This window comes from Syngnathus typhle, linkage group LG16, assembly GCF_033458585.1.
Source record: "Syngnathus typhle isolate RoL2023-S1 ecotype Sweden linkage group LG16, RoL_Styp_1.0, whole genome shotgun sequence".
NCBI lineage: Eukaryota > Metazoa > Chordata > Actinopteri > Syngnathiformes > Syngnathidae > Syngnathus > Syngnathus typhle.
Window position 1 is genome coordinate 5014591 of NC_083753.1, and position 13275 is coordinate 5027865.

Genomic DNA, 13275 nt, shown 5'->3' on the forward strand with positions numbered 1-13275 from the left:
TGGCTCTCACAGTTTTATTATTATTAGAAGTCGTAGTTACGAGTCAGTAAAACACAATCCAATTCACGCTGCAACCACGTGGCGGCGCAATAGGATAAACAAAAGCTACTGGAAGAAGAAGAAGACAAAGTAAAGAAGAACTACAATAACCGCAAGTCTTTCCGCGCGCATGTCGGAAGCTGTCGAGGAGGTCAAAAAAGAAAGAAAGAAAAAAAAAAAAGCGAGCCGGCAAGTGGAAGATCGTCAAGTCGTGGAGACTGTGTGAAGGTAGTCATTTGTTTTAATGACACTTTTGTTCGATTTAATACACCTCTGGCGGAATGTCGGTTGTTGGGCATTTTCTAATCAATCAGACCAAATTCAAGCAGTCGTTGCATAAGCCGTTTCCAGTGTTCTGAAGTGATGTCATAACTTGCGAAAGACGTGCCCTGAGTAGATGTCAACGATGGAACAAGACCTCAATAGGCATAGGGAGAACACGCAAAGTGCTCCCTGGAATTGCGCTGGACGTGCTGACCAGTGCAAGCGTGCCGCCCCAAAGTCGTATGTTTTGGATTTCACATTCATGTCATTGATCCAAAAGCAGTGTTCATGCAAGAAGCAGTGTCCATCGAGGAGCGGTATCATCCAATGTATTGTCGTGACAATAGTCATCCATCTTCATGTGTCAGCCGTAATCTTCTCTCTTCTTCTCATTCTCCCAGTGGCGCCCATGGCTCTGCGGCTGCTCAAAGTCCCCACCATCGCCGCCACTGGATTGCTCGCATCTTCGGGAATGTACTTCTACAACAGACCACTGGATTTCAATGACTTGAGTTTGATCCGCTTTGGACGAGCTGCTGCCACCGTAAGATATTCTATCGATTGATTCCATTTTTGCCTTGGACTCGTTGACCGACCTGCTCGGAAGACAGAGGTTCTGAGCAAAAGTGACGAGAAAGAGTGAGGCGGCGGCGGGCGGCAGCGGGCGGCAGCGGGCGGCAGCGGGCGGCAGCGGGCTGCTTTGGGGTACAACCGCTGGAAAATGGGCTTAACGTGATCCAGTGAAATGCGCTTCTACGCTTTCATTTCAGGAAATCAATAGCGAGAACATGCTGCCACTCGGGATGATGATTGATTGATTGATTGATTGATTGATTGATTGATTGATTGACTGATTGATTGACTGATTGCTTGACTGATTGATTGACTGATTGATTGACTGATTGATTGACTGATTGATTGACTGATTGATTGACTGATGAGAATGCGCTTTGCACTTTGTTTTTCTCCAGACTGCTGTCATCAGCTACGACTATCTGACTGCTTTCAAATATGTGCAGTATGACACCGAGGAATATTGGGCCCTTAAGTCCAAGGTAAGATCAACTGCAACTATGTTGCATCTGACAAGGAATCAAGTGGGAACATGAAGGAAGTCAAGATGAAATGTGCTGCTGAATGATTTGATTTTTGGTGGAGAGAAGGCAACTCATTGACGAGCTGCCTTTACATGGAGCCAGCCACGTGAATGTAATACGCACCTATCCACATGCTCTGTGAAGAGAGACGAGATAGACTTTTTCTTCCAAGCATATGTTGATTTCAGCAGCGGCAGGGTGAGAGGGTGAGTCGACAAATAGACGTCTAATGAGCCCTTTGCTTCCTCAGCTGCACGACAAAACAGCAAGCGTGAGCGAGCGCACAGCAGCACAGCGCGGGCAGGCACTTAGGAGAAGCGGCCATTTTGAAAAGTCTCTTCATTATTGAGATAAAAGGGCAAACCAAATGCTGATTCACCGCGCATCCGCATCGTATCATGCACACTTGTTTTCCGAAAGATTGAATTCGGATGAGCGTCTTTTTCGCCGGTGTGCACATATGTGGCTTGCTATTGTACCCAATATAAGGGCAGAGTGGCAAAAGGTTTCAAAGCCTGTGAGGATGGCCATTAGTACGACTTCCCTCTTGACAGTATATTTGTGCTAGTTCAAATCAAAGGATTTGTTGCATTGCAATGCACATGTGTGGATTAGGGTTCATTTTGGTAAGGATTAGTGTTTGGATCTAGCCTCACACTATTAACTTTGATTCATGAGATTACTGGACCTAACTTGACGTGAAAGGAGCAAAAGCGTAGACATACACTACGGAATATGGATTGTTTCTGATGGCACGCAGTCCTTGTGAACGTTGCAACCAGCAGATGGCAGCATTGACTGATCCCTGAGAGGCCCAGCGTTAATGGACATTGATGCTTGAAGAATGGCGACAATCATGTGCTGCACTTTAGCAGCCAAACGAGTGCTGTGAGGCAGAGCAATCCTCCAGGCCATAGATGGATAAAGGATGCAAGGACAAGAAGCTATTTCACCCACATACCTGTGCATAGTATTACATTAGAATGTCACAAATAAACCAGTCATCTTCCTTTTTTTTTTTTTGGGAAATACATTTCATTTCAGGGAAGCCCACTTTTATCAAGAATCAATTTCACTGTAGCATCGCTGCTCAAGTGTATTGCTTTGGTGCCCGTAAACATGCACACACACCCTTTTTTGAGCTCGGCACCTCAACATGCGCCAGTGAGCCGAATAACGAGCTAATCACGGGCATCCTAATAATAAATGGGCCGTGTTCACGGTCTGCTCATTTCAGTCGTTAAATGACGACGCTGTTGCAAAAGAAATCATTGACTGCAGCTGTGCTCTCAATATAGGAGCATCTGCCCAAGCAGCACTCAAGGTCGCCTCAACCACCTTTGACTATAGCAAAAATGACCGCCTCTTCTTTGTCTCTTGTATTTGAATGAGGCACAGAGTGAATTTCTACAGGTTGGTCGCTCTGTATCATGATGTACATGCTTGGAGGTTCATCCATCCATCCATCCATCCATCCATCCATCCATCCATCCATCCATCCATCCAGCCATCCATCCATCCAGCCATCCATCCATCCATCCATCCATCCATCCAGCCATCCATCCAGCCATTCGCTAAGATCCAGCTTGAATACAAATCTATTGTATTTTGTTTTCCCAGGTACATCGCCGTTCGGCGGAGCGTCTTCGAGATCTGTGCTGCGCAAATCGTGGTACCTTTATCAAGGTTGGCCAGCACCTGGGCGCTCTGGATTATCTTCTTCCCGAAGAGTATACGTCCACCCTGAAGATCCTCCACAGTCGAGCTCCTCAGAGCAGCATGGAGGAGATCGAGCAGGTCATCAGAGAGGACCTTGGCAAAGAGGTTTCCCAATTCAGCATCCCTTTCCGTGTGATTGCACCTTGTGCTTTTCCAGGTACATGCTTGGAACGAGAGTGGTGTGGCAAAAAGCTCGGCCTGCTTTACTCTAATTCTAGCCTTGGCCGACCGACCGACATTGTGTTGCCCTTTGTTTGGTCCAAACGTATGACCCCGTTGCAGAAGCAATAAGGCTTGCCTCCCTTGGCCCCGTAGGGATGACATCACTCAAGTGCTTCCAGGAGGACAGGGCGAAGCAATTGTTCATTTTTACCACGCCATCGCCGCCATCGCCGCCGCCGTCCGCGCCCACTTTCGTATCAAAATGATTGCAACCCTCAAGATCTGTTTGGCTTTGACCCTTTTATTTCCATTCCATGGACGTGACGTCTTTCTTTTTATCCCCCATTTTCTCGACACGCCGGTCGGTGGACACAGGTGGCGGCGGCGGTGCTTTTGCTCTCCATTTACGAACATTTACAAGCAAGCAGAAAGCCCATCAAAAGAGAATGGATGCTTTGCCTTCAGGGTAGTTGCAAGAGGGAAACTTTGTCAAGGTGAAGGTTTCATTTCCTTTCACCTGGGGTAGGAACTGAAGCGGTTTAGAAAAAGAGCCCAGTCGGGAGAAGGTAGGAACGACAAGAAGCTTTTTATCTCTGACTGTATCCTTCCACACCGTATTGACGATTGTGAATGTTGAGGGCATGCCGACTAATGAGTGTGGACGCCCTCATTTGCTCTTCTCTTTTGCTCCGGCAGCTGTCAGAGTTGTTTGTTTCCTTTGATGAGAGGCCTCAGGGAGCCGCCTCTTTAGCCCAAGTCCATAAAGCAGTGCTGCACGATGGCAGGACGGTGGCTGTTAAGGTGCAACACCCCAAAGTCCAAAGACAAAGCTCCAAAGACATCTTTGTGATGGAGGCGAGTTGCATGAGTTGATGAGTTGTGTAAAATACCACGCTTGATGCGGGATTGAGCGATGGTTCTTGACCGGAGTTGGGCTCTGTTTCCAAGGTGTTGCTAAGAGGCGTCCATTGGCTTTTCCCTGACTTTGCCTTTATGTGGTTGGTGGAAGAGGCCAAGAAAAACATGCCACTGGAGCTGGACTTTCTTAACGAAGGACGCAATTCAGAAATGGTGGCAAACAAGCTGGCCCACTTAACCTTTCTCAAGGTAGCCGCCGCCGCCGCCGCCGCATTCACTTTAGGATGGGAGCGTCTATTTGACGTTTGTGAAGAGGTGCTGAGCGATAGCAAAGGTTTGTTTGACTCTTTTCAGGTTCCCATCATCCACTGGGACTTGTCCACTAAGAGGGTTCTGACCATGGAGTTTGCCGAGGGCGGGCAGGTCAACGATAGGGAGTACATGAAAGCGCACGGCATCAATGTCAATCAGGTAAGACGGGCACCCTAGGAAGGGAGGGAGGGAGGGAGTTATCGAGTGGGGCCCACGCTCAAATTGGGGGAAAAGTCCATCCATTTCAGTCAGAAAAGCATTGACGTCGTCGTCGTCATCATCGTTGTTGTTGTTGTTCAGATTTCCGAACATCTGGGCAAGATGTACAGCGAAATGATCTTCGTCCACGGCTTTGTTCACTGTGACCCCCACCCTGGCAACGTGTTGGTGCAAAAGTGTCCAAAAAGCAAGAAGACGGAGATCATCCTACTCGATCATGGCCTTTATCAGGTTGGAAATCTTCAAAGAAAGCTTCATGTGCTGACTGAGACCTTGAGGAAAGAGATTTAGCAGCATAGCAACATTTCAAATGCACATCCAAATATGATTCACATGACACACGCACGCGCACGCACGCACGCACGCACGCACGTTGATTAGGGCCCCAGCAGACTAAAAGCTTTTTGATAAACAACTCTTTTGATGTGAGTGCAGGCTGTTCAAATTGGACAGAAGCTGTGTGTATCCAAAGACACACAGCACACAAATGCTTCTTAAATTGGCAGCAGCGTTCGTTAAGAAGAATCGGCTAAAAAGAGGCAGACAATCACAGGTTGCTCCTATAGCCGCACCGTCTCGTCCCGTCCCGTCTCGTCCCGTCTCGTCCCGTCTCGTCCCGTCCCGTCCCGTCCCGTCCCGTCCCGTCCTTCTGCCAGCCAGCCAGAAAGTTGACCGTCAGAGGATTTCTACCTTTACAAATACAAAAGATGAAATGTTGTCGAAACAAACAAATCATTGTCGGCATCATAAAAGCTTACGTGGTGACACTTTGCTGTGGGCTGCCTACTCAATGAAAACACGGGTCTGAGCATTCTCCTGGCACCGCTCTTTGGCAGGTCCTCCAACCAAAGTTCCGGATCAACTACTGTCGGCTTTGGCAGGCTCTCATTCATCGGGACATGGCCGGGGTGGAGCGTTACAGTCGCAAACTGGGAGCCGGAGACCTCTACCCGCTCTTTGCTTGCGTACTCACCGCTCGTTCCTGGGGGGCCGTCAATTCGGGCATCGCTTGTGTGCCCGTCACGCTCTCAGAGGTACCATTGAAAAGATACTCTTGCCTTATTGCTCTTGCATATGAACAACAACAACATCCATATGCGGCCTATTCTTGCAATGAAATTCCTTCCTTCTTGCATGCAAATGAGAGCAAGGTGACAGACAGCTGTGAGGCTTGCTTGCTTGCTTGCTTGCTTCCTTGCTTCCTTGCTTCCTTGCTCGCTCGCTCGCTTGCTCCCTTGCTCGCTTGCTTGCTTGCTGTATTCAAATTGCTACCTACCAATTGTTTGCAGGACTTCTGCTATTGCAACAACTGTTGGCCTCCCTCAGCCAGGTGGCATTCGTTCAATGCAGTCTCTGATTTCAGATAGTAATACGAGAGAGACATTATGACTAGGACGCGGGCCGCCGCAACAATCGCTGTTTTTCCACCCCCTGCCTGCATTGTTTTTCCAATAGCATTTTTGAAAAGATTCCACGATTGACAATTTTGTTGCCAGGATGTGGAAATCCGGACCAACGCAGCTCTTTACCTACCCCAAATCAACAATCTGCTGAATCGGGTTCCTCGGCAGATGTTGCTCTTATTGAAGACCAATGACCTTCTGAGAGGAATCGAAAGCACTCTGCAGACCAGAGCGTCGTCGTCCTCCTTCATCAACATGTCACGCTGCTGTATACGTGCTTTGGCTAGGTACGTGCAAAAAACGCTATTTATTGGATTGCTATTTTGGATTGGATTGGATTGGTTTGATTTTGGCCCGTTTGTTGTTCCAATTTCAAATCCATCCCTCTACTCTGTCTCGTACAGACAAGCATTTGGAGATTTGTTGGCCTTGACGTCTTTCTAAGTTCTTTTCTGCTTTGACGGACAGACACAAAAGGAGCCAGAGTCGGTCCGGCAGAAGACGTTTGCAAATCACGCTGACCGAGTCCTTCCACCTTTGGAGACTCAGTATGTACGAGTTGTTTTTATGGTTGAAGGGCTCTGTGTTGGGACTCGGCCTTTCTACCCTGCTGGCATTTCTACACTAACGCGAGCGAGCGTGAAGCTGACCGACGGTTGTCTCTGAAGCTGCCCGACCGCTGTCTCCTCACCAGTTCTGCCCATACAATTCAGAGACTTGTATCTTCCCGCACTTATCAGAAGAGCTTTTGTCATGTCTTGTCCTCTTGCTGAATTGCTGTATGATAATACGAGTACCAATACTAGACTTTATTCAGCTAGCCAGCAACCAAAAGTGTGTCATGTTTTTAGAGCATGTATCATTGTGCATCATGGGATCAAATGTTTCTACATCCATACTAGAATATTATCACATGCTGTGCCATTTGACTCACTCTTTGTCATCTGCTCGAGGCTTTGATTGCATGCTGGCCGGAGGACCTCAGTAGTCGAATGAGAATGTCACAACCAAACTGCGCTTTTGTTTATTTTGTAAACAAAGATGATACTGGAAATACAACATACTGATTTGAAATACCGTTTTTTTCCATGTATAATGCGCAAAATCTAACTAATTTATTGTCCTAAAATCTGGGGTGCGCATTATACATGGGTACAAAAAAAACAAAAAAACTTTTTTTTTTTTTTTTATCCGGAGATCATACGGAGGCCGCCATTACAGATGCGCTTTCTTCTCTGCTGTTCACTTCAAACACGCTCCATACGAACACAATGCTCTCGTATCAGACGCTTGCTCGATCACCTGCTCGTTTGCTGTCACAATGTACCCTACACAAATCCGAAACATTTCTTTGCTATTAAGTTAGCTAGCGCATGCGCAGTGATACTGACCGGCAGAATAACATCCGGTTGTTCCCAAAGATGATCTTTTTTCTGAAATAATTTTACGTTTACGGACTTAAGTAGGAGTCAAAATTTGGGTGCGTAATATACATGGGTACAGACTTTTTTCCAGCATCAACATGCCATTTTTAGAGTGCGTATTATACATGGGGGCGCATTATACATGGAAAAAAACGGTAAGAGATGAACTATGTAACAGCTGTTCTGGTCAATATTTGACACCTTTATTATCTTAATAAATACTCACAAACCAAGTGTTAACATTTTATTGCATGCACGGCAGAAGAGAGGTTGAATAGAGCAGCAATTTTTACAATTCTTTAGTTTCATAGTAAATATTGCTACAATCAATAATAATAATCGGATCTATTTTTAAATGGTCCATCTAAACCTTTGAACAACCATACCTCGAAAAAAACGATGTCTCTTAACTCATTTCTGTCCAGGCTCAGAATCAATCATGTCAGATTTCCATGCTATCATCCATGAAGCAGCCAAGCAGCCAATCTCTCTCACACGCACGCACGCACGCACGCACACACGCACACACACGCACACACACACACACGCGCGCACACACACACTGACTTGTTGGCCTGCTGCTGCTAGTCTTTCTCTGCTCCAATATCCAAAAGGCGCAAGGTATTTTCTTTTCTTTTTGAGCCCCACGGTGGACTTCCAATCAGTCTAACAGGATATTTTCTGAGCTCATCATGCAGGTGAGTTGAAATTAGAATGGATTTGTCACACACTTCTTCCTCCAAGCTGTTTTGGACCTACGTATTATAATTCGAGCAGGATTGGAAAAAGCACACATTGGTCGTGGTGGTGGTGGTAACGAAACGTACCCTTGACGCAAATAGTTAGCAGACCCCCTTGAAAGTTTGAATGGGGGCTCGGGCCTCCCCGTGCGGGCGCGATCACGGTGTTTACCTGAAGACATGCCTTCCTTCCTTCCTTCCTTCCTTCCTTCCTTCCTTCCTTCCTTCCTTCCTTCCTTCCTTCCTTCCTTCCTTCCTTCCTTCCTTCCTTCCTTCCTTCCTTCCTTCCTTCGACCTGAGCGAGGATTACAAGTTCAGTCAAGAAGAACTTGGATTTCTTTGTCTTATGAGCTGACAGTACGTATAATATGATCCAAAGCATATTTGGTCTCTTTGCCCATCTCATTCAATGTGAATTCTCATCTGTTGTCGTCGTCACGCACGGCGCCGCTGTCAAAACTGACTGTAATGGTAAACTGGCAGATTGTGCCCTGCAAAACAGGCCTGAACTGCTGCGCTGCCAAAGTGGCTGGACGTCTGTTCCAGTGTGTTCAAGGTAATAAAGGAGGTAGCTGTCAATGCTATTCACATCCCTGACCAGGGCGGGCGCCTTTCACGTCCAAGCTAATTACGGAGCGGAGTCCAAGTGTTTTTCCTTCCGCTGTCTGAGACTCCCAAGAGAACATTTACGTATTGTTCATGTTTTGCGTGAGGCCGATGTTTTGCAGAGTGATCGTCAGCATGATAGATGAGATGGAGTTTGCTTTGGATTGAACATTAGTGGCACGACAAGAACGTATTGGGAAAAGCTGGTTGAATTGATTGAAAGCTCGGCCCGCTTTCAAAAGTCATGCAAATGTGCAGCCAGGTAGGCAGGCAGCCAGCCAGCCAGCCACGTAGGTCTCGGCCAGTCGTGCCCATCTGTTCCCTGGTGCTACGGTAGCGTTTTGATGTGAAAATCGTTTGGACATCATAGCGTGAGACTCGAGATGAAAGCGCACGTCACGCCATAAGTGTGACAGTCATCAACGCTGACGTAACCACGTACAAATCAAACGAGAGAGAGAAATTCACTTTGATTGCTTCACTGACTTCACCCCGCTTTCACTCCTGCTTCCTCCTCCCATTTCCTGAAGGAAGGAAGGAAGCGAGCGTGTTTGCACGCGAGCATGCGTGTTTGCACGCGAGCATGCGTGTCTGCACGCGAGCATGCGTGTCTGCACGCGAGCATGCGTGTCTGCACGCGAGCATGGGTGTCTGCACTCGAGCATGCGTGTCTGCATGCAAGTATGCCATGTCTGTGGTGTGGGACACATATGCCACTCTTTCAGTGTTGTGGTGTTGCCATAACAAGAATGAAAAGGCCGAAATCTCAAGGTTGAAGGAGAAGGTTGAAGAAATACTTTTTTTTTGGTCAGGGTTGCTTAAATGTTGCAAACAGTGTTATTTTCTATTCTATGTATTCTTTATTTTGTTCAAAATTCCTTTGGGGCAAGACAAATTGTTTGAGGTAAAATGTTGGCCTTTGCGGCCTCGAACGAACCCCGACGGTAAAAAACATTGGCACTCGGACGCAAAGTGAAGCCGTCACGTACCGAAGCGGTTTGTCTTTTTTGACAACGTTTCTATTGAGGAAACATTAATAGCTGCTAACTGACTGAAATTGAATGTACGGTATGGTTGGAAAAAAAAAATATTTGTATTGAGGAAACATTAACACCTGCTAAGCCAAATGCAAATGGCAGTGTCATTTGGAAGTGTTGGAGGAGCCATAAAGGACATGAAAGCTGAGAGCAAGCCCATTAGATAAGAGCCACTGGAAGTCACCAATGGATGACGAAGCAAAAAGGAAGGAACAAATCTTGCATGATGAAACGATTGAAAAGAAAACATCAGATGAGACAATATACTGGAAGATCGTTCAACTGGCACTCATTTTTGATCATGCTTAGTGTTGTTTTTTGTTTTTATAAATCTGCTTTGGTCACTGCTAAAGAAGAAGCTCATATGTTTGACCTTTTCTGAGTCAAAGCTGTTTGGTCACTTTTAACATGTTAAGAAGACATGCATGTTAAGAGGAGCCACTTGCAGCAGAGGGCCAAAGGGAGCAGTGCAAATACACTTGTGAAGTGAATGGAGCTGGGCCACCAAATACAGCTTGGACCAGGCTTTGTTGAAGAACTCAAAAGATAGACTAGAGGCTCGACTAGGGACAAGACCAGACCAGACTAGAAAGGAGATGAAAACAATCAGACAGGGAGTGACACGCAGGCAGACTGTCACGGAGCGGATGGAGCAGGGCGACCAAGTGCAGCTTGGACCAGCTTGGTTTATCCAGCAAAACAAACTAATAGACTGGGCAAAGTGACATGACTGAACGAAAGAACCAAAGGACTAACCGACAGCGACGCGAAACAAAGGACGGGAAGACATTAAGACAACAGGAACCATAAGACATCAAGACAACGACAGAATGAGCCGAATGGGACGCGAGAGGCAGACAGGACTTATATAGGCGACAGGTAACGAGAGGCAGGTGAGGATAATCCAACTAATCATGGGCACACGGGAGGGAGGGAGGGAGGCAGGGAGGGAGGGAGGGAGGGAGGGAGGGAGGGAGGGAGGGAGGGAGGGAGGGAGGGAGGGAGGGAGGGAGGGAGGGAGGGAGGGGCGAGCACACAGACAGAAACCATGACAACAGAGACACATAGTGGACGAGACGTGACACAGGCAGGACTTGAATACATGACAGGTAACGAACGAGAGGAAGGTGACGGCGATGACATAGATTGGGAGCAGACACAGGAGGGGAGGGGCGAGCATACAAACACACGAACCGAAACGATGCGTTTAAAACAAGGGGAAAAAACGGTGACAGATCTTGACAAATACAGTGGCCAGCACACTGCACGGTAAACGAAGTCAAATGCCCCCCCCCCCCCCCCCCCCCCCCCCAATTTGACGTTCAAATGACATTTGGAGGATTCGCCACAAGCAAACGCTTTGCCAATACTTCATTGGATTGCAATTGAAAGTCGGAAAAACACTTTCAATGTGGCAAAGGCAATTTACAGGTGTGCACAAAAAACGCCTCCCTCCGCCCACTGTAATAAAAATGGCGGATATCTGCTCACCACATTGAGTTGTGAAATAAAAAAAATAAAAAAGAGTTTTCTCCCCCCCCAAAAAAACCTCCCCCGATTTCATATTGTGAGATTGTTTTGCAGAGACGATGAATTGGCGAATTATGCCAACATTTTGTACTATTTCCCCACGTAATAATAAGCTGGAAAATATTAGAAAGATTCTCGGGATGGTGGTGAGCGAGTCGGCGACACATCTACAATATCGTGGTTATTCGCGCTCATGTTTCGCTTGCATTGAATTCTTATTTGAGGAAGCAAATGGCGCATTGGGATAGATTTCTTTTTTCAAGGCGCACCAAGCATGAAAGCTTGCATGTGGATTGAAAGCTTGCATGTGGAATGAGCACATGCAGCCTGAATCCGTCCAGCCGGCTAAGGCGCACGCACGCACGCACACGCACACCCCCCCACACACAACACACACACACACACACACACACACACACACACGTCGAGAGGAGCGCATACTACGGTGCTTGTGTGCGTCGGCCTCTGAACATCCGTGCGCCTTTAAAATGACGCGCGCCGCTATTGGGTGAAAGGGCGGGCCTGGGCGGTGCGCGTGGGCGTGTGCGTGTGTACGCGCGGGTGCTTCTCCCTGCATGGTACCGAAGAGACAAGCCCTTGTGTGGACACCGTGTACCGTGGTCGACGCATGCACCTGCGAGAAGGACGTTGGAGTCAGTCCCTAATCGTCTGCATGGTGGTCGCCAGCCACCCTGCCAATCTGCACGAGCGCCAGCCAGCCAGCCAGCCAGCCAGCCAGCGAACTGCTCTTTCTTATCTGCAAGCAGGATTTCCAAATATTTCCAAGTCCAGCTCCCCGGGGGACCTCAGTGGATTTTACCATTCTGATGCTCTTGTTGGTCTGATTGTTGGAGGTCAGAAACGTCACCTTTTCACCTGTCTTATCTCATTTAAAGCTCGCAAATGGAGCACCGTTTGGACGAAATGTGTTGGTTATTATTATTATTATTATTATTATTATTATATATATTTTTTAAGAGGAAATAAAATGGCTTGCTCTCAGGTATCGCACCGCTGTACGCGCTCCAATCCGATTGAGCTGCAAACATGCGCCCCATTCGTTCATTGGCGCTTTAGAGGGATAGAAAATAGGAAAATGTTGGCCTCGGTATGTTGCCACGGAGAGAGGAAGAGATGCAATGTGGCAAGAGCTCGGGGATAGATAGGATTACACGCGCCTTCTCTTCTCTTCTCTTCTCTTCTCTTCTCTTCTAGGCGAGGCCTTCTAATTGTAGATCATCATTTCTCAACGCATTTTGCTCACCAAATGTCTCACAGCTTTGCGTCAACGTGACAGTCACCCACCCGGAGACGTGGGCTTTGAATTTGTTACTTTTTACTTAATTATTTCTCTTCATCCGTGTGTTTGCCTTTTTTTCCCTTCTTCTTTTTTTTTAGATTAATTATAAATGACTCCAACGCCGCGGTGTCCGATGTCCTCGCATTGTTCTCGTCGCCCGCCAGCCAGCCAGGTTCTCCTAGGGATGTAAAAACAAATCGAACACGCCATGCAGGCACAACCCTTTGCGCATATCAAGCACGCCTTCCTCTGCGTGCGCGCACAAACGCACGGCATGTACCGTCTCATTTGAAATCTATCCATCATCCAAAGCTGCCTCGATCGGAGACTATACTTTCTTGGCCACCATGCAAAATCCGTCTCGTTCCTCCATTTTGCGCCATTTTCCCGGAGCACCAAATCTCATGCTTGCGCACTTTTCAGAATGAGTGCAACAAATTGGAATCGTTCCGGCCATCCGTGTTACACAAGGTAGGGTTGTTTTTCATTGTTGAAAAGAAATTGCATGTCGACTAGCTGCGTCTAAGTAAAAATGAAATCAATGCTTCATTTCTCTTTTGATGCA

At 47.2% G+C, this 13275-nt stretch overlaps 2 protein-coding genes across 3 annotated transcripts in view; both read left to right on the forward strand.

Moving 5' to 3' along the window:
- The first annotated feature begins 135 nt into the window (after nt 1-135).
- Nucleotides 136-7730, forward strand: adck1 (aarF domain containing kinase 1). 2 transcript variants are annotated; one of them, XM_061301788.1, is made up of 11 exons: nt 136-267; nt 705-847; nt 1275-1358; nt 3021-3224; nt 3978-4136; nt 4230-4388; nt 4494-4610; nt 4752-4901; nt 5507-5704; nt 6167-6360; nt 6542-7730. In XM_061301788.1, the coding sequence occupies exons 2-11, from the start codon at nt 713-715 to the stop codon at nt 6699-6701; spliced, it is 1560 nt and encodes a 519-aa protein (XP_061157772.1). In that variant the 5' UTR covers nt 136-267; nt 705-712; the 3' UTR covers nt 6702-7730. The 2 variants fall into 2 exon arrangements, with proteins under 2 accessions (XP_061157772.1, XP_061157773.1); XM_061301789.1 differs by having other exon boundaries at nt 6478-6616.
- Nucleotides 7731-12024: 4294 nt separating this feature from the next.
- nrxn3a (neurexin 3a) overlaps nt 12025-13275 on the forward strand; it is a 43950-nt gene continuing 42699 nt past the window's right edge. Inside the window, exon 1 of the mRNA XM_061301940.1 lies at nt 12025-12264. The gene's annotated coding sequence lies outside the window, so the exon portion shown is untranslated. The remainder of the gene's footprint in view (nt 12265-13275) is intronic.